The 22,240-nt window shown below is 40.7% G+C and overlaps 1 protein-coding gene across 2 annotated transcripts in view; it reads left to right on the top strand.

Annotated features, from left to right (window-relative positions):
* Nucleotides 1-22,240, top strand: part of ALPK1 (alpha kinase 1) — a 103,012-nt gene that overhangs the window by 55,116 nt on the left and 25,656 nt on the right. For both annotated transcript variants that reach the window (XM_006271534.4, XM_019500134.2), the window contains exons 4-8: nucleotides 12,314-12,512; nucleotides 15,489-15,548; nucleotides 18,153-18,239; nucleotides 19,015-19,091; nucleotides 21,721-21,816. In XM_006271534.4, coding sequence (XP_006271596.3) covers nucleotides 12,314-12,512; nucleotides 15,489-15,548; nucleotides 18,153-18,239; nucleotides 19,015-19,091; nucleotides 21,721-21,816 — 519 coding nt within the window. The remainder of the gene's footprint in view (nucleotides 1-12,313; nucleotides 12,513-15,488; nucleotides 15,549-18,152; nucleotides 18,240-19,014; nucleotides 19,092-21,720; nucleotides 21,817-22,240) is intronic.

Raw genomic sequence — 22,240 nt, 5'->3', positions numbered from 1 at the left:
ATTATTTCATCTTCATTGGTAATTTATATTCCAGTGCTATTGTACTGTGGGAAAAAAGGGAAAACCTTTTTTGTTTTCCATTTAATTGTAGATAGACTGACATTTTGACCTGTATTATTAGTATTAGTCAGGAAAAGGGATTTTTTCCTTCTCTTTGCCTTTACGCCCCCCCCCTCCTTTTTTTTTAAATAAAATTTCAAGGCAGAGCAAGAGCTTCTTCAGCTCTTTGAATAAAAAGCTGAGAGGAAAAAGAGGCTGAAAAGAAATGTTTACAGTTTGATGAGGAAAGATAAGTCTGAACAACTTTTTTTTTTGGTGTGAGGGACAAGGGGATAATTTAATTCTCTGAAAGAAAAATACGCCTTTGTAGACATTGCTTGGGAAAACCTTTAAAATTGTTCATCTCCATTTATTCTAAATTGTTATGTTTAGAATAAGCTCTTAAATTTAATGAACTAGGTTTTGTAAAGCGCTGTGAGGATACTTGAATGAAAGCATTTTATTACCATAAAGCAGTGCTGTTCTTAGGGACGGCTGGATTTTGATGTCTTTGCCCACGATAAGTAATATCTTTCTTGGCAAGTAGGCCATTGATTACACGGAGATGCTCAAAGTGCATCAGAATTTGGTGTTGTGTGCTCCATTTTTAAAAGTATTTCAACTGCAGGCTGATATAAGCCATATAAAGAATTTGTCCAATGTGTCAAGAAGACAACTTCTTTCTAAACTGCTAAGTGTGAATTCACTAGAGAAATGCTGTTTTTCCAAAGTGACAGAGAGAGAGGAATACTCAACGTTTTCCAAAGGAAGAAGAGGAGAAACTAATTTAATTAAGTTGCTACAACCTGAACAGGAATTATACAGTTATAAGTGAGCACAGGACTTGGCACCATAAGCAGATTTTCTTCTTGTCTTCCCAAATTACTGGACCTGTCCAGTGACTGGGAGGCAGAAGATTTATTGCAATACTTGAGTGGTGTTACACAATCTGTGCTTGTAACTGAAATCTCTTCAGAGGACAATTCACTGACATATCCGAAAGGTCATCTCAACTCAGCTGGTTTAGCATACCATCTCTTACTTTTTTTAACAGAGAAACAGGTATGAAAAGACAACTGCTCATTTTTGGCTGACCGATATGACAGTCCATCCCACTGGATCCAACTGGCCAGAAACCCCACATATCCATTAAGTAGGAATTTGGGCTCAGTGAGGATTTCAGGGTGGGAGCTGGGAGCCCAGTACTTCTATTCCAAAAAGCTATTCCAGTTATCAATGAGATCCTAATGCTTACAGCCATAAATATTTGGAAGCTTAAGGGCTTTTTACTCATAAAGAAATACATTAAGAAGCAAAATCAGCCTTATCATGTAAGATGACAACCTGTATCTGGAGAGATTATCCCTTCCCCTTAATAAAAAAACACAGAACCTGCAGAGCTCAGACTAGAATCCTGATCCTGCAGAACAGGCTTTTCCCACCTGTGTCAGCTATAGAAAGATCCCTCTGTTCTGTAACCAGCCAACAGAGGGCAACATACCCACACATGGCTGACCTTGATTGCAAGCATTTTAGTACATTAGTAGTTTCACTGAGGCCCATTTTTATGCACAAGTGTGATCCTCTTGTGGGACTACTCATGTGACTTTGTATTTTGCTAGATCAGAGACAGAGTGCATGACCTACCACAATTGATGCCAATAGCAAAAAATCTCTCACTGGGCACGTCTATACGTGCATTAATGCACTTTTCCTAATGTGCATTAAATTCAGTACCTCCAATGTGAGATACTAAACTAATGTGCATTAGGCTGCCTGCGCAAGCACAGGCTTTTTAGGTGATGCTTAATGTGCAGTAGCCTATTTTATTGTGCCTTAGCCTAGTAACACAGTAGTTTACATGCTGCTTTAAAGCACAGTAAAATAGGATACTGTACATTAAAGCGCACATGTAGATGCACCCACTGAGGCTAATGGGAGCAGGACTGTGCCCTATGTTCTTATTGTTACTATTAATTTTCATGGAGGCAGTGCCAATGAGCTCCACTGTCCTAGGCACCATACAAACACCAAAAATAAACATAGTTCCTGCTTCTACAAGTTTACAATCTAAAGGCTCAGCTATCTAGGCAGAAGGAAGGATGGATTTGTACCTTATATAAACTAACTCAATCAGAGATGCATAGCATAAGTTTTCATAAGCAGCAAGCTTACTTCATCATATGCTGCCTTCCACAGATGCTACCCTGCCGTCTGCCTGAGTTCAGACTTACACAGCTGACTACCTCTCCCATCTATCCAGGGACATTCAGGAAAATTCACCTGAATTACATTCTTAAAAGGATTAGATTAACTGCATTAAATCTGTACAGACCAGTGATTCTCAACCAAGGGACCATAGCATCCTGCAGTACCTGGATAGCCTTCCAAGAGTACCACACGGTGGCACACAATGTTAGCACTGTGAGGTGTGCAAACGTGATTCACAAGATAAACCCAGAGATTTCCAGTAGGAATCCATAGTGTCAAAACCATTCTGACTTGCTGTGGTCTTTCTGAGTTCTTTACAATAGAAGAATTGCTCTATTATTTTTCTGTAGTTAAAAAATAAATGAAACCTTAACTGCTGAAATTTTTGCAGGGTTTCTTGAGTTTATTGTGGGGTGCTTGGGCCTAAAAAGGTAGAGAACCACTGGTGTAGACACTCATCCAGCATTAAAGTGACTTTTATTCAGTTTAGTTTAATTCACTTTGGAAATGGATTAAGATAAACAAAATTAAGGCCACTTCAATTGTGAAAGGAGTGTCCATCCAGAGATTAATGCTGTTTAACTAATGCACTTTATATATACACACTTTGTTAACTCAAATTAACTTTCCTGACTGTCCCTATGTAGACAGGTCACACATATAAGACAAGAGACAACAGATGAGTACAGACAGACAGACTGACCAGGAAACAATGAGATAATCTGGTCAGCATGACAGGCAGTGATCTCGGCACATCAACAGTGTTATCATTTTCAAGTGGTTTGTAGGCACCAAGACAAAGGAGTAGGATAGGAAGACAAGGTTCTTTGGGTAAATGTGATCTCTTTTATTAGAGCAACTCAATAGTTGGAAAAATTGTTCTTTGCAAGCTTTCAGGCACCCTTCTGCTGTTAGCAAAGAACAATTTTTTCCAACTATTTAGTTGCTCTAATAAAAGAGATCACATTTACCCAAAGAACTTTGTCTGCCTGTGTCCTTAGACCAATATGGCTACAACCAACACCCCTCAGATAGGAAGAAACTTGCAGTCTAAGCTACTGGAAAACTTATGCAGACCTTACTCTTGCAAAACTCCATTGAAGTTAATAGGAATATTCAAACGAACAGGAATTGTCCCTGAGTAAGGACTGTAGAGTGTCTGCCTAATTAAATGTTAATGAGTTAGCGTGGTACCTAATGAAGGTACCATGGGGTCCACATGACAATTCAGAGATGGGAGTCTTTGTAATGGAAGGGAAGAAGGAGATGAGTATTTGTTTTACTCCTTCTTGTACCTGTTGTTATGGTAATAAGGAGCATTATAATATAAAGCCCTAATTCTTAGCCATGGCTTGTTAGATATCCAGCTGGCTTTTTGCTGTCTGCCTTTCAAGAGCTCTCTAAGGTGTTCCAAGTGATGTAACCAGGAGCTGTGCAACTGAGAATTCAGGTTTGTTTGTTTTGTGCCAAGTACACCACAAAGGAGAGTTCATGACAGTATGGACCCCCTTGCTTTCCGTTGATCCTAGATCCCAGATATCCCAGGTCAACTTTTTTACAAGAAATATTGCAGATCAGCCTTAAAGCATGAGAGAATATCAACTCTCTAACTATAACACAGTTTGTAGTACTCAGGATGCTGCATGCCATACAAACTCAAAACTCCTCACTTATCCTACTGGATCTTGACCTCCTGGTTTCAGGAACTGACTGAGAATATTTGCCACAAAGATTGAAAATCTTCCAAGCCTACATAGTAGTTTTTCTAATAATTAGAGTGATCAGTGTGAGATTAGGCGTAAACCCACAACCACTTTAAACTATGATATCTCTTTTACCTTTGTATAGAAATTAAAATTAATTTCTATACAGGTAGGATTCCCAGATTTCAAATGATTATATGACTGCATATTTGAGCACTGATAATTTGCATCTTAAATTCACACCACACACATTACCATATTGCATATTTTCCTTTAACTTCAACTCTGACCTCATGTCAGTGGCTTCTGTCCTGAGAATTATTAGCTTTGGCAGAAATGAAGGAGGAAAGTGAACTTTTACATTCTGATTATAAAAAGGTCTGATTCTGAGAAGTTTTGTCACTAATTTCAATAAGCAGCCATTCTATCTTAACTATTTAAATTACTTTGTCTACTGCAGTATCTACTGTATTTTTCCTCATATCTCTGAGAGGCAGGGAAGTTACTGTTATCCCCATTGTACAGATAGGGAGCCGAGATACAAAGAAACTAAGGACTGATCCATGTAGGTACTTTAGTAGGTAGAATGGAGATATCTAAATTAAGAGTGCGATACCTTAGACATATATAGTCTTTAGAAACTTAGGTTTTTGCTATTATAGATCCATGGTTGCCTAAAATGTTTTGCTTCTGCACAAGCCCAGAACAGCCTGTACCTTGGCAGAGCTGAACTGTTCAGCATTTACATCACCCACAAGACCATTCAGGATCCTCTTACCATGCACTCATGCAAGTCCTGTCAGGTACCTGATCTAGTAGCTGTGCTCAGAGCATGCCTAGCACTTGCTGACAGCACTGAGTTCACAAAAACACAGTAGCCCTAGCCACTTTCATTCAAAAGCCTAGTCAGGAGTGGTGGTGACCAGCCATCTATTCTAGCATTTTTACCCAGGATTTGAAAGATTTGGCTTCAAAATCCCCCTTAGCTTCCCTGCTGTTGAAACCATGCTTCAGAAAAGAAATTTTGCATGAAAAGGATTCAGGAGTCACTATATCAGAGAGAAGGAGCAAGCATGATCTTCACTCTCTAGCTCATTAATTCAGGAACTCATGTGGAAAAGTGAAGACCCTAGGTTCTAACTCCTGTGCAAAGGTCAGCATCTGCATTAGTTAAATGCATCAATATCCTTAAAGCAGGGGTCAGAACCTAAACCCAGATGAATGCCCTGGCCATGGGCCTGCAAAGTCATGACCACTCTTGCTTCCTCCCTCTGGCCCAGTGGATCTTGAATTCCTTTTTAGCAAAGTCAGACAAGGTTATTTAGGTGAATCTGATATCTTTTATTAGACCAACTTAAATAGATGGAAAAAATTTTTTAGCAAGTTTTCGGGTTTAAAAACCCTTCGTCAGGCTGAGAAAATTTCTGCAGTTGGTGTGATCTCTTCCTGGATGGAATGAATAGCAAAGCGACACGGCTTCATCAGCAGGAATGGACAGTACAAACACCCCAGAATAGATGACAGCCTGGCAACAACCCAGGGGATGAGAGATATGAATTTAAAAATCCTGTCACATTGAGGAGGGCCTAAACCCCAGCTTTTCCATATCTTGGGGGAGTGCTCTAACCACTGAGATATGGTAAAGCAGGGCTGTCCAACTTCAATGCACACCAAGCCGACCATACACTGTAAGGACAGCTCCCCCAGATCCCCACCCCACTGCACAGGCTACACATCCCAACACCTCCCTATTGCCAAATGCCCCCAGGAGCCCTTCCCTATTGCACAGCAATGGGAGAGGCAGCTGCAGAGGCCCAGAGACTGCCAGCTGGACAGCCCTGGCATAAGGTCGGGCAGGAAGGTGTGAGGGAAGCTGGCATAACACCTTCTCTGGCTCTGTTCTGAAGTAAAGATTAATCCTTCCTCTACTGTGCAAAGAATGATGTAGGCACTTACATTCAGGGAAAAGTTTCTGAAAGAATCCTGGTCTGACTTAGACACTTCCCTGAAATCCTGAGTTAGGTGTCTAAGCCCTTGGGAGGAATAGGATTTAAGCAACACCTCTGTCCTCAATATTTCCTACACACTTAGATGGATGCCACCTCAGCACCCTGGGCATTTTAAATCCCATTCAAGGAATTAGGTATCACACTTCCCCTCAGGGCACATGGATCACTTAATTCAAGGTAATGGATTCCATTCCAAGTGCCAGGCACCTAAAATAGTAAATTGGTGCCATCATTGCAACACCCAATTCCTTTTGTAGATCAACTTGGCCCTATGTCAACATGGAAAGTCTGTGGCAGAGCTGAGTATTGAACTTAGACCTCCAAGCCTCAAGACTGCACCCTGGCAGTCACCCAACCCCCTTGGATCAGGAAAAACTTAGTATTTGTATAACAATTTACAGCTGTTCACTGTAGCTATAAACATCTTCCCAGCATTCTGGTGAGACACAAGTCACTCAGGGTCTGTGTTCTGATATGGTCTGTGGTCTGTTCTCCAGCTTTCTGATGTCTCCAAGACCTGTCAATATAAGCATAGTCTTGGTGACTTACAAATGAATATTTGTCAATGCTCTTTTCATGCACATGAAGTCTACAGGCTATGCATAAGCAACAAAGGGAATTGCCACGACATTCATGACATGATCTATTACATATATAATATATAGTAATAAAAAACAAGAGTTAAATATTAAGTGCTGCTGCTGTTTTCATTTTGTGATGGAAGAGCTTTACTCAGACAAAAAAGTCCCTTAGATTCTTCTTTATTTGGGACCACTAGTCATAAAGGGCTCAATCCTGCTCCTAATCCTGTGGCTCATTAAAATCTGATCCCAAAGTGAGATCCATTACACTAGATTGCAGCAGGGTCATCTGCTAGGGTTGAGCAGAGAATGAAACAGTACAGAAGTTCGATAAATCATTCTAACCTGAATCAATCTCATTTGAGTATACCTCGCACAAGATCTATCTTAAGTTGCTTGCATCATTTTTAGATCAGTCTATGTTCACCAACCTTCTGTATGGTTATGGGTTTAGATCGATCTATGTCTAAAGACCAGTCTAAATGTAATGTTTGTATGTGCCTTAATTATTAGTGTCCAGAATCATGGGTTTCACACCCCAGTCTACAGATGATCTGCAATATGACTTGATCATCTTGTGCATCAGTGCATCTCTTTGCACAAAGGTAGGCATGTTGCTAACACCTCTCAAAAAGTTACTGCCAAGCTGTCTCATGTTTGTATAATACAATAAGATTATCAGATAAAAACCTCAAGATTTGACAGAGAACTCTTGTTCAATGCTGCACAGTTAAAAATGCCCAGCAGGTTCTGTCTTCACTGGAGAAGATGGGGTCTTCTAACCCTGCTTTAGACAAATGGAGTGAAATTTTAGATTGTGGTATTAGAGCTCCACATACATTTGACAACAGCTGGTACAGATAGATAGTATAAATATAGGTTATATATAAGTATATATTATATACTTATGTGTGATGTAAATTTAGGATAGGTTCAACCTTGGAGAAATAACTAAGGCTTCTGGAAATATACACCCTTTTGCATGGAATTAGTGTCTTTCTACTAAGCAAAACTGGTTTATTACACATTTAAATTTTCAGGGACAAAATAAATGGAGGCAAAGATATTCAAATGTGGATGACTACAACTAGGTCCCTAAACTCATAGTTGGGCATCATAAAGATGGCAGGGCACCCAGAATCTCAAAAAATTAGGGTATTTATTTAAGTGCCACATTTCTAACTCTCTTAGCTACAAAAGCACCTTCCCAAATTTGTACTTTCCTGAGTCTGCAGACAGGCACTGTTTTCATTTATTTCTATGATCCTTTTTTATGTAAGCATTACTTCAGAAATAAGACTGATAAATATTGATTCAAGACTATTTCCCTTCTTTATGCTTTTACATTCATTTTACAACAATTATAAGGATTTCCCTTCCCTCCCTCCACCCCTCCTCCTCATTTACTATGCACCAATAATTTCCTTTTTGCACAGTTTCTTGCCAGTTCTAGTGCCAGATGGCTCTGGTTCGGAGTTTTTCTTCCCTCTTGGGAACAATTCCCATTGTCATAGCAAAGAAGGTGTCATGGCTTTGAACCCAAAGCAGGGACCCAAATTTAAGGTGCAATGTGAGGAGGAGTTAGAGCACTAATGCTAGAAACCATGAAAACAGCACACACTTCCACTCACTGCTGTTAAGCAAAAGCCCTTCAGCAAAGGCTGTTTTGCATTTTTCCCCAATTGTCTGTGTATAGAAATCTAGTGCAAATTTAATTCCGTCACCACCTGACTCCATTCCCAGCCATGAGGTTCCCTTTGTGTCATAAACTCAATTAGACATATGCATTTCACATTGTGGAAACAGATGTTAAAACAAAGTGTGTGTGTGTGTGTGTGTGTGTGTGCGCGCGCGTGCGCGCGCATCCATCCGTCCGTCCGTCCGTCCCAAGGTATAAATATAGATAGACTCATACTTTAAATTAACAACAAGAAGAAATTTAGTAAATCCTAGTTTTTGGATAGGTACCTATGAAAGACCAAGTATTCATTTATGAACAGCAGAGCTGAATTTGTGTTTGTTCCCAGGGAGCCAGTCACACCTTTTGAGGTCAGTGGAGTTTCTCTGAGTTCTTACTCATGTGACCAAAAGCAGAACTTGGTCCTCTGTCTCATTTTGTTTAAAAGTTGTTAGGAGACTTCCTTTGTATACCCTTTGTGTATATTCCCAGCAGGTCAGTGCATTATCTGTGGGTGCTGGGGAATTTTACACTGCTGTAATTTGGCAGAAAATGAAAGACGTGGGTATTAATTTCTCAGTGTACTGCTTGAAACACCCAAGCATAATTACAAGGATAGACATCAAACTACACTTCTCTGTGCCACACAGCATGCAGCCGTTCCTTTAAAGAAATAGTGAAGTTTCTCCCCCTGCCTTGACTTTTCTACATTTTGTGTCCATTTGGTTTTGGAGAGGGATACAAGAGGTTTCAGCATTGAGCAGAGTTAAATTATGCAGCTGCAAGGCTGCCAAGCCCTCCAGAATAGGATGCTTCGTTTAGATTTTTCACAATGCTATTGAAGTGCTTATTTTCCTCCTGAAGAGACACAAACAGATGCAAACTTCTGTAAACACTTTAGAAATGAATTCAGTGAGTTTGGCCTCTCAGCAGTGCTCAATAGCTGACAGAAAAATGTCTAATTAGTGCAAGTGGAAATAATAGGGCCACTTGGATTCTTTCCATCCTCCTCCAAGTCTACTTTTCCTAGGAACTCAAAGGCCCTTTTGTTTGGCAGGTCACCCTCTCTCAGGCTTTTGTGCTCCAATCTATTAAGGGAAGGAGGGGAGGAAAAAAATAGATTAGGCGATGTTCTGTGCTTAAATATATGGCATGTTCATGAGCATTCGGAATGGGTAGTTTGCAGTGTCAGTTTACAGGTGCTTAGAGAGAGAGATTCCTCCACTGTCAGCAGCCACGAGGACAGCATGTGCATGCAGTGCAGAGAAGCCCTTTCAAGAGCCAGCTGGTGGGAGGATGCATACATCTCACATTCAAGGGGAAGTAAGCTTTTAAAAAATCCATCTTCTCAAAGCATGAACATGCTGGAAGCTGGCAAACATGCTGTTGTGGTTTGATTCCACAATCTTAAAATCAAAACGTGCACTTTAAGTTTCTAGCCAAACCATCTCCAACTTACTTTTCCTTTCATCTGAGAGATGCATGATAAACTCTACATTTAAAAGCTACCTGGTGCACCTTCATAGATTCAGATAGATTACTATGATCACCTCCATGGGTTTGAGCCTGATCTCACTTGCACCAGAGTGACTCAAGAATAACTCTGTTGATGACAAGATAAGAGCAGTATGAAAAGAAGAGTAGTTTCCATAGCCCACATATTTAAAGATACTAGGGTTACCATATTTCCAATTCCAAAAAAGAGGACACCTGTGGGGGAAGGGGAGGAGAGGGGGAGGGGCATATAATTGTTGGGGGGGGAAGCAGTGATATGCCCCCTGCTCCCTCCCACCCCAGCCCTGCTTGTGCCCCTCACTCCCAGACAAGGGGTCCAAAAAAAAGAGGACATGTCTGGGAAAACCCAGACATATGGTAACCCTAAAGTTAGGTACCTAACCTAAGTACTTCTAAAGATCTGGGTCTGTTTCCACACGAAGAGAGAAAATTAAAGAAATGTTATAGGCCAGATATAAAAACTGAACTACTGACCTAGCATTGTTCTTTAGAGATTTTGTGCTGACTTGGGTAACATTCTCTCTCCTGCTATTTAATAGGGTTTGGAGGCCAGATTCTTCCTCCTTCCAAAAAGTTTTAACTCCATCAGTTTCACTGGAGTTAGTCCTGATTGATGCCAGTGTGAAAGAAACAAGAACCAAGCCCTTCCTGTGAGAGAGCTCGACCCCTCATCGCTCCGATACTTTTCTCTATATAAACAGCCCCTTTCATCCAAGAACCTAAAACAGAAAATACAGCAAAAGCTTTCCAAGTTGGACACGTATCATTCCAAGTCTCATTATTTATAGGGGGAGAACTGAGGGGCCTGTGAATGTGGTGGCCAAAAGCCACCATGCTTGTTAATTTTGTACAGGAAAAGCATAAAGGGGATGGATCCCTGATTGCAAGAGTCACTTTCTGAGGCCACGTGCGTCTCCCGTTTGTACAAACAACCCCTTTTACTTCCCTCTTGCTTCAAACAGAGGGCTAGTGTAAGCCATGGGAATAATATAAAACAGGGTCCCAGTTAACAGCAGTTAGAGACAATAAATCCACTCTTCTGCAGTTGGTGCTCAGGGAGTAATTTCCAGATGGGGAAGAAGTTTCCTGCCATGATTACTAGCCCTTCATTCTCAACTAAGTATACTAATGTAATTTGTGTACCTCCGTGGAATAACTCTACTTTCCCCTCTCTCAAGGCAAACCCTTGCAGGAGGTAAAAAACTCTGAATGTCAGCATGTGCACGTTCTCTCCTCATTGTTCCATTGGGGGGCTGACCCCCAACCTCCACGGAGAAGGCCCCCTAACCTGACAGATGTCCCAAGATCTGCATGGATCTCTGGACACCCACAGAGGCTCTGTGCTTCCACACAGCTGCCCTGCTGGCCTCCCTTCCCCCTAACAGCATGCTCCTTCATGAGCTCTGGCTGATTTCTCCTGCCAGTGTGAAGGATCAGCCACAGAGGGGACACCAAGGGAGTTAATACTGCTTTAAAAATCATTAAAGGTGACCTAAAAGGAAAAACATTGGACTCCTGCCCTGTTTGCTGCTTTGTGATGTATGAAGGAGTGTTTGATCTTGCAATCTTTAGTGTTGAATTAATGCCACTTGTTTATATTTAGGGCCTGATCCCACAGAGAGCTGAGTGCCTCCCCTATCAGACTTGTAAAGGGGGAAAAAAAAAGAGGAAAGGAAAATCTGGAGGCAAAATACACTCCCACTGAAGTGACTGGGGAACCCCCCACAGCTCAATCCTGACAATCAGGCCTCTTATTTAAATATGATTTGAATATTCACACACAGTTAAACAACTGGCCTGATTTTTCAGAAGCACTCTGAAAGTTTGGCAGTTTTCATCTTGACCTCTCCATGCCACCTGGAAGGCAGGAATAGTAAGATATACACACCTCCTCTAGGTGCTTTGAGACTTGTGGTTACCAGTTACAATACAGAGCTGTTTTTGAAGTCATCCTGTGCAACTGCAGCTCTCATTGGCATCGGGCAAGAACTACAGAGCTCAGTGCTTCACAAGGTCAGGTGCTGGAAGGCCCAGTCATTATTAATTTTTTCAGTATTGACTTACATGTATTTGCAGAACACCAGCCTTTATAGTTCATGGGGCTGTACAGCACATAAAAGGACAAAGATTAAAGCCATAGTACGCTACCACAAACAAACTCAAACTACTCAGCCAGAATCTCCCCTGCTAAAAAAAAATAAAAATCAAAACAGAATTATTTATAACACCAATAAACACTTTCTCATTATCACCCTTGCCTATCCATAACTAAGAGCACAAGAACAAGCTAATTGCAAGCAGGTTTTGAAATGCACACAAAACATTCAGATCAGCCAGTGGAGATTTGTTTTTCCTCATGTTCATTTATTTCATCTCCGTAAAATTGCATTTCTGTCTTGCAACAATTATGGAAAATTTTCTGTAACTGGAAATTTGCCTGACTGCATACTGTTTTTTAGCCAGTATCATTAGTCAGAGAACTGCTAGCCCTGAATATTTTCTGTAACTAGTTAACTGAGCTGCTTTTATCTCTTCAGTTTCTTCCTGGCTGCCTCATGGTTTTGGCGTTCTTTTCAGGTTTATCTGAAAGCCTCCATCATGGTCAAGGACTATGCAACAGCAGCTGCTATTGTGTTCCTGACTGACCGATTCCTATATTGGGTTGATGCCTCCAGCAAACTTCTTCAGATTGCCAAAGGCCTGCATAAGCTGCAGCCAGCAACACCAATTGCCCCTCAGGTGGTTATTCGCCAAGCTCGCATCTCTGTCAATTCAGGTAACAGCACTTTTGTTGCGTTTTCTTTCCATTTTTCAGCTCGGTTTCAATTAGGAGCTACTTGACTTTCAAGAAGATACTTTGTCCCATTCAGGGGCTGACATTCCTATGATCCCAGTGCCATCTTTTTAAACCTCCATCCCACTCCCAGCCCCCTTCAACCCTCCCACCTCCTCTTGCCAGCACAAAGGGGCTGGCATAAAGGGCTTCAGAGCCAAAAGCAGTAGAGAAAATTGTGAAAGGGTGTGGAAAATACTAATTGGAGCTTTTGTTCCTTAACAAATCTGCCCTGCTGGTTTCAAACAGGGGTATCTGAATTGCTATATTTCTGATCAACAGCCTTTAAAAACTAGATTAGAATCCTGGTATTTTCTCTGTACTATCCCAGCCGCTTTTCATTAGGGCCACTTGACTATGCAAACAATGCAGCGGAGAGACCTGCTCATATACCCTGGTATCTTTTTATTTATTTCATTTTTTATCACTTTTTTCCAGCATGGACAGAAACAGAATGTTCTTTAAAGTATCTTTCTGCTGTGGCTTTGGGCATCAAATAAAAAGCAACAAAGCTGACCTAATCTAAGCTTTAAAACCTAAGCTTTATTTAAAAAAATATATATATATTTTCAGAAATCATGGTTAGAGAAACTATATAATTTACCTTAACAGCAACTCTTATCTGTCCTTATGCATTTCTAACATTTCCATTGCTGTGGGGTTCAGTTATTGGACTACTCAAATGTATGGGCTAATTCTGAAAATACTGACAACATTTTACTCACATAAGGAGGCCTGTCATTTTCAGCTGGACCAGGCAGTGGTCATTATGAAGAAGGCTTTCAGCTTTACATCCTCTCTCTTGGCCTTCAAACCTGTCCTGTGTGACACAAACCCGAAATGTGTAAGCAACAGCTAATGCATGGAACACCCACAGTTAGTTGCACATTGTGCCACAAGTGACAGGACTCACTGTTTTTTTCCCCACAGTCAGTCCTGTATTTAGGATATGTCCAAACTAAAAGAGTCAGTGTTGAGTGGTGTTACAGATGGTAGCAATCACAAAAAAAGTCAGGCCCAACTTGCTCAAAAGTTGGTGGTGCATGAAAAGGATCCCTGAGTCAGTTTGCCAGGGCACAAGAGGAAGAAGGTATTCAGGGAAATAGGATGTCCTCTGCTCAGACTACCCCAATATAGTTAACTCAGGCCAGGCCAACCTCACCCCGCTCTCCTCTGATATAAGGAGTTCAGTCCCTTTCCCTGTGTCTCTGCAGAGCTTTAAAACTACTGCCTCTGCTCTCTCCAGCCCTCCTCTCTGAAGAGCAGAGAGATGGATCCAAGCTGCCCATGATTTCAATGGGAGGCCAAAGGGAGCAGTCTGGCCTACTACATTTTTCATGAGAGGAAGAGGGAGAGAGTCTGCCAGCCTTCAAAGAGGCCAGCAGCTCATGGTCTGTTTCATGTTCTGCTCTCCATCACCTTCTGAAAATACCTTCAGCCCAAGATCCTCTCCCTACCTGTGCCTGTGCCCATGACCCTCCCTCCTTAATAAGGGGTACTGAGAGAACGAGGTGCTCTAACTTACTGGAGGAGAATCTACTCTTTTCCACAACTTCTTGCCTGTCAGCTGTTGCTACTTCTGGTCCTCGAAAGGCATTGCCTGCCCTGGGAAACTAGAAACACAAGCAAAACCCTCTCTTCTAAGAGCTAGCTCATGCCTGCTCCATACATGCTGCACTAATGTTGCATACAAGAGGCAAACTGCAAGGCAACTTTACAGTAAGCTTGGCTGCCTGTCATTTGAAGGGGAGTAGAGTAATGGCACCACCTACCTCCAGCCCTCTTGTAAATGCCTTTATCCCTCCCCATAGCTATGTGGCTGTACAGGGGCTGGCAGACATGATTAAAAATATTATATTAATAACTTCAGTGACAGTCATATCTGAAAGGAATGAGGTAAGACCACACTAGGAATCCAACCAAGTTCTGTCTCCCCTGGAGTGGACAATACCATCATTAATCATTAAGAGAACGAGAATGTTTTTGTTCAATCCCTATCTCCTTAAACCCACCTATGTGCAACCCAGGCACTGGAGGACAGGCCACTCCTTGCAGTATTTTGTATTCCTATAGCCCCTTCTAATGGAGGAGCATGGTGCTTTACAAACTCACACTTCCCATGTAGGAGATGGGTTTATCAACAGGTTTTTTACTACTAATCTTCACTGTCATATATGAACACCTTCCACATAAAATCAACAGCAACAGTGAAGTCCTTAGTTGATTGCAGAAAAACTCTGGGTCTGCTCTCTTTTTAAATAGTTCTATTAGGTGTAGGGGTGTAGGTTGTAGCCGTGTTGGTCTAAGGACATAGGCAGACAAGGTTCCTTGGGTGAATTTGATATCTTTTATTAGACCAACCCAAATAGTTGGAGAATATTTATTAAGCAAGCTTTCAAGTTCAAAAACCCTTCGTCAGGCTAAGGAAGTTAGGTGTATGTTTTTGTTGCTGTTTTCTTCTGTTAAAAAAAAACTAAGTAGGATTATCAGGTATCCTGCAAACACACCACTGAATATATTACATTAATACAAGAGGAACTACAGTGTAGCAAATATATTCTCAAGTGACTTCAGGATGGTGCCACAGATTCATTGTTTCTACATGCACAATTTTCTAAGTACAAAGAAACAGTGGTAGCCTAGATAAAGAAACTTCTTTTCTTTATCACTTATGCAAGATTTCTGTGTATGCAAATATGTATGAGTCTTACAGATTCCCGACCACTTGTTTAAAACTACCTGTGCATGTTTAAAAAGCAATTCTTATTCTAGAAACTTACTTTTCTATACATTATGGAACTAAAAGCATGTAAGTATGACTAGTGAATGCATTAGGAACAGAAAAACAACCTCCAACAAAGAGGCCTTGATAATGAATAATTCAACACACTTTCAGTGTTTGTTTTTTTATTTTTTCAGGTAAACTTTTAAAAGCTGAATATATTCTAAGCAGCCTCATAAATGACAATGGAGCTACAGGTATGCTATGATAGTTTGCAGTTTGGTAAATCTTTTAACTTACTGTACCATTCATTACACTTACACATCCTTTGAATATGCTGCTTCACTCCCCAACTCTCAGTAATGATCATTCTTTATATCATATTTTTCCCCTTAACCTTAATATGATATGGATGGAAAACCTTTTTCTTTTTTAACTTTCTTAATTCATTCAGAACCCAAACTCTTCAAATCTTTGCTTATATCAAGAAGTACTTTGCACCTTTGCATTGCCTGTCTTCTGCTTCTTTGTCTTGGGAATTTCTAACATTTTGAAATTTTAAGTAGTGTCAGATTGGGAGGAGGAAGGGGCAGGAAGAGAGGAGGGGAATCAGTCAGCAATCAGAGAAATGTTTTCTTTCTTCCATTCCAAACATGAAATTACTCTCCAAAATTACACTGGTCTTACGCACCAAAATATGTCAGTGCTAATTACAGGTTTAAATATCATTATTTAGTGACCTTCATATCTAGAACTGAAAGGAAGACAGATTGAGTCCCTGGGTTTCATACTGCTTGTTCCTAGTCTTGGGACCTGTAACAGAACAGACATTCAGTTCACATAAACCAGTTTGAAAATGGCTGAAACCAGTTTGAGATAAACCTGGTTAAAAGCAGTATCAGACCTAACTGATTTGGGTCAAACAGATTTATGCAAGTTCTGTCCCAGGCAGCTGGTAAATTTCCTCTATTCCTTCCTTGGAAAAGCTGTTTAAGAGCTTGAACTAATGAAAGAAGCTTTTGTTTTCTTGATGGGGTGCTAAATGCTGTGTTATCAACTTCCTGATGGCTCCCTCACTGGTGAGGAGCAGCGAGGGAGTGAGGAACTCCTCCCTAATCAGAGCATCCTGCCCAGACCTGGCCATGCCCCCACTTAGCTCAGCACTGATGAAGGGAAGGGAGAGCTCCTCTAGTGTCCCCTGGCTTCTAGCCTGAGCCAGTGCAGGCATGTATCTGCATTTCTTCAGTCCACAGGGAATGTCCAGGTGGTTGCAAACAGGTTCAGCCTAGCCAGGTTAGACTAACCTGCAAACATTGAATCAATTCAGGCTTTTTGAACATCTGTCCCTAGCCAGAAAGATCTAAAATGTTCTTCTAGTATTTTGATAAGTATGTTAGCATTTTAAAATGTTCTAGTTATCATTTCTGTCCCCTGCAGAAGTCTCTATAATTATTGTTCACTTTGAGCTTGGAATGATATGTGGCTATAATGCTCAATAAGCAAGAGCCAGGCCGCCAAGAAATATGAGATTATTAAAGAATCCTCTCCACCAAATTTTCGGTTCCATTTGTTTTCTGGTTTCTGTGTCATTAGGGCTTACTTGGCTCACATAGTCAAACATTTCTTTGTAACCATGAGGAATAAACTCTGATTATTTCTTTTTTATGAAACAGATTCTCACACTCATGAAACACCAGAAACTGGGTTTTTAAGGGGGAAAAAAAAGAAAACCACCAACTATAATAAAACCTATGATAAAAAATAAGTTAGAATCAGCAACCCTGGCTACTGAAAACACCATTAAACTAAAAAAATAAAAATAACAACCTCTTAGTTGGGCGGCACTCAGTGAGGACAACTGTCTGTAACCTTTGTTTGTCACTTCCTTTGTTTATGTTTTTTAGTAATGTACGGTACAAGTGTGTCTGGTTTTGATTTGCACTTAGCATGTTTACCCTTTAGCTAATAGCATTCTATGTATGTGCATTTATATGTGAAAGATACCATCACCTCTAAGAAGAATTAAGAATCAGTTTATTTTCTTAATCAAGGTAGGGTATTATGAACACTAGTATTTTAATATGTGTAATATAGGCTGTCCAACTTCTAAGTGGCCAGGAGTCCACGCATCCCCTCAGACCACACTAGCAGGGGCTGTACCAGTGGAGGGCCACAGGGCCCAGGGACTGTATGACCCTCACCCCTCCCACTGTACTGAGCTCCCAGGTGTGTCCCCTTCCCCCCCACTTCTCCATACACACTGCCCTACCCCACTGCTGCACCTCAGGTGCTCCCCTACCCCCCTGCTGCACCACATGCCTACCCTGCTGCTGCTCTCCATACCCCTACTTGGACAGCCCTGGTATAAGGTATTGGTAGGGGATAGGAAAACAACTTATATAGATGGCAGCATAACACTCTCTCTTTTTAACCAGTAATAAATCACCACAAATAAGCAACCCTATATTAATGCATTCAACCCCTTAAATTAATATGTATGTATTTCAATATTATTTTATTAATAGTTACACGTAGCCAACTTTTGCAAATCACCTCAAAATCCCCAGAGGAAAGGTTCTATATAGAAGTATTAATTATCCACTCTACTACTACTGCTCAATACTACATCTGTGTGCATGGTTGGTAAAAAGCTTTGTACCTGTATATTTATCTAGGTTCTTATTATAGCCTGTTACCTTGATATCTGAGTACCTCTAAGATATCTGAAGGTATAGCACAAAATGCATTGAAGTCAATGGAAAAAAAAACCCAGTTGACTTCACTGAGATTTGGATAAGGTTTTAAGAACTCAGACTATAACAACACTTAATCTCCAGTGAGTTTTTAAACTGTAATTTCAGGTACGTGGCTGTATCATAAGGAAAGTGATAGGATTCTTGTTCAGTCAGTCTGCTTACAAATCAGAGGACAGATTCTGCAAAAGCTTGGTAAGATTCCTCTCTGCTACACTAGTATTTTTCCTATAGCAATTCCACAATTTTTAAGAGATAAAGAATACACTTCTCATATTCACAGCTCACTATAAGGTAATTTTTGGGTTCAAAACAGCTTATCTAAAACTTGCCCCTGGCTTCTATGACATAGAAAGTCACAGAAAATTAGTTCTGCACACAGCTGGTTGAGACAACAAGAACTCACAGCTGACAGGAGCCCATTGACCAAGCAAATGTACTTTGCAAATAGGCAGTCTGTTGCTGAGACAATGAGGTGGTAGGGAGCGCTCACAGATGATGTCTATATTGTCATTTTTAATGTTAAGCTATTCTGTCTTCATCCACACTCTTTCCCAAATGCTTTATTCCTGAAGCCAGTAGCTTACCCTAAGACATATTGCATGACATCTCCCTGTGCAAGCATGAGACATCTTCAGGCCAGGGGCTGACAAGTTCCTGTATGCAGCCCCCCTGCATGGAAGGCTTCTTGTACAGACAGACTAGGGATGCACTGTTCCTTGTGTGTGAACTTGTTTTCACTGGCTGCTAATCTGGGCTCTTTCAAAGGTATATTGACATATACAAACCAAAGCAAAAAGAAATTAATAAATTTTCCATTGTAACCAATTTGGAAATGTGCCACAGAATGATTTTATACAGCCTTGAAATCTCCCTAATCAAGGCAGATGAAATAAGCCCAGAGACATACAGCAATGGTATCACTTAAGGATGCAGCCTGCTTATTGACTGTTTCTCTGCTTTATTTCAGGAATGTGGTATGAAGCAGCAGAATTGATTTGGGCTTCTTTGGTGGGCTATTTAAAACTTCCTCAGCCAGATAAAAAGGTTCATTTGGTTTTGTTTTTTCACACTGAATATTCTCACTAATTCAAGGTCAATTGCAGAATCCTCATATCAACATTCTCCTAGCTAAACAAGAAAAATATATGCTAGATAGAGTCAACATTAAAGTGGATACATAGTTGGCTAAATAATCTCTAACTAAAAGTAACTAAAATGGATTAATGTCAGGATGGTAGGAGGTTCGTTTGGGATCCAGTGCTATTTAATGGTTTCACTACTGACTTGGATGCGAGAGAACTTCCTGATCAAGTTTGCAGACGGTACAGAACTGTAAGGGACTCCAAATACTGAAGGAAATGGGTAGGATCCAAAAGAACCTTGATAAATTGGGGCACTGGGCTACAGACAACAAAATGAAAGTCAGCAAAGGCAAGCATAAGGTGCTATATTTGGGGAAGAAAAACCAAATGCACACGTACAAAATGGGAGGGAGGCAATTGGGTAGGTAACACTGATGCTGAGAGGGTTATAGCAGATCACAAATGCAGCATGAATCCACAATGGTCACAGAAATATGGCAATTTGGGGCTGCTTTAACAAGAGTGTTGTATGCAAGACATGCAAGATGATAGTACTGCTCTACTCTAGGCTGGTTAGGCCTCAGATAGAGTATTGTATGGAATTCTAGGCTCCACAATTTATGAAGGATGAAAAGAAAATGGAGTAAACCAAGTAACTAATATGAAAAAGGGGCAGAATGAAAACCGTGTGAGAAAAGGTTGAGAGAACTAGTTATCGTAAGTTTGGAGGAAAGAGGATTAAGGGGGAATGGGACAGCAGTTCTCCAGTATTTGAAAGGCTGCCATAAAGAAGAGGGAGAACAATTGTTTTCTTGCTACAAAGGGTAGAACATGAAACAGATTTAAATTGTAACACAACAAATTTAGATTCAATCTCAGAAAATAAGAATTCCTCATTCTGAGAAGAGTAGAACCAAAGAATAAGCCACCCAGAGCAGCGTGGACTCTCTTTTACTGGAGGTTTTCAAGAAAGCATTTGTCTAGAATGGTTAAGGATAGCGTATCCTGTATTTGTGCTGGACTAGATGACTGCTGAGGTCTCTTCCAAACCCCATGGTTCTATAATTCTCTTTACCACAACCTTATTTCAAGATGCATTCAGTTTCATGTAGTGCTGGTTTTCCTTCAACCAGGGTTAATACTTGGGGCAAACATAGCTGAAGATTACACAACATTTTGCATATGTTTGTATTTTGACCACCATATCTTGACTTCTGTTTTATTTCTGAAAAGAAATAATGGGATGGTTTTCAAGTGGCAGCACCATCAGATGTATATCTGTCACTGTCTGATCAAACAGGATGTTGCAATGCAGACCTCTGACAGAGTAATGCCATGATACACAACTATTAATATTACTAATTTTAGGGATTACTTCTTTAACCTTGGAACAAAACAGCAGAGTGGTAAACTAAACACAAGCAGATAAATAAAACCTCTTGTTTTCTTAGACACATTTAGCCAGGATGTAATGTAACTTATGTCCATAGGTGCTGCTTATGGCTTCTCTTAGGCATACTCTTTAGCTCAGACTTGCTAATCATCCACATTACAAAACCTTTAGTTTGCTCCCCCAACAGCAGTCCTGCCCACCCATAGAGCCTCTTGTGAACATCATGACTCAAGGTCAAGCTGTCTGATAATGCACACCATCCCCATGAAAGGTGACTTTTACTAACTACACATGTATACAACTGTGTACCCACCCACCCACCATGTAACCTACTTCACACACCTAGTAGGTATGTACACACTTGTAGATCCACACAAGACATGAATCAGGATCATAAACTCTGGACAAGTGCCAAAAATGGCTGTTACCTGGCTGGGTAACTTCCTTTTGAGCATGTCGTCAAGAAAAGAAGGACTCCACCTATATCATCTGTGAATTTGGAGAAGGTCACAGGTCTGAGGCCAGTCAGGAATCAAGGTACCAACCAAGGTTGGGAGAAGTGAACAAAATTCAGGCACAGGCTAGGTCTGGAAAAGCCAGGAAATCAGTCAAGAGCAGGATTTAGGAACAAGCTGAGTCAGAAAGCCAGGAGATGAAGCAGAGAGTAAAACTGGAGATCAGACAGAGAAAGAGCACATGCAAGAAGGAACTTCAAAGCAATCTAAGATCAGACTGAGCCCCATTCATCAAACACTTCCAGTTCCAGGTCAGGGATTTATGTGGAGGAGCTGGAGGGTCAGCTGGCCTTAACCAGCCACTCAAGTGAGAGGGTGGAGAGCTAGGCCCTTCTGGAGACTTCAGGACAGTCTTGACCGAGTCGGTGACAAGTTGTAGGATGGCAGTCTGGGATGAGTGGCTGTGCTGGCCAAGCCACGCCAAAGTTGTAGGTTTGAGGTGGCGGCTTGACAGATGCCAATCTACATTAGTACTTACTTTTCTGCTTTGCCTACAGCTGTATGATAATCTGACTAACCAAAATCCAACTAAATGATTCATCTCTAAATTTCCAGTCATGTCCTCTCTTCTCTGTTTCTATCATTGCTTCTTTCAGAGCACCAAGCACATTGTAAGCATTAAATAAAAACAGATAATAAAAAGGGGAGGAGGGAAATAAAATGTATTTTCATTTCTTTCCCAGGGGATTGCTACATCATTGGGTATTATGGCAGACATCTTTGTTTCCATGAGTGAGAAAGATTATATTCGTTTTAAAAACACTTCGGAGGTTGATCTGGTAAATATTTATGTCTGAGAATTTCCTTTATATAGCTGCACCACGCTCATCTACATTTCCTGCTCTTGGCTTTACACTGAAAATGCTGGTGTTTCCCCCAGAAGTCCAGTGAAAGAGTTTATTTCCCCTAAAAAAAAAGATTTTTCCCTTTCTTTCAGAATAAATTAAAGGAACCTTGTGAACAGTTTCTAAGAACAAGGTTGGACATAGTTTAAACTTACACAGGCAGCAAAGATGAACATGGTAGACTACAAAAAAAAGAAAAAATTGTTGCAGATCCAGTCATTGGGATAGCTGGTCTGTACCCTACTCCTGTCAATAGAGAGTCTTATTATGAGGATCGAATCCTCTTATGGAGCCAAACCTTAGAGGTAGCGATCATCTACAAATCCTAAAATTCAGAATCTGTGCTTACTAAATTCTA

This window comes from Alligator mississippiensis, chromosome 2, assembly GCF_030867095.1.
Source record: "Alligator mississippiensis isolate rAllMis1 chromosome 2, rAllMis1, whole genome shotgun sequence".
Taxonomy (NCBI): Eukaryota; Metazoa; Chordata; order Crocodylia; family Alligatoridae; genus Alligator; species Alligator mississippiensis.
Note: the sequence above shows the minus strand (reverse complement) of the source record. Positions and strands in the feature narration are given on the sequence as shown.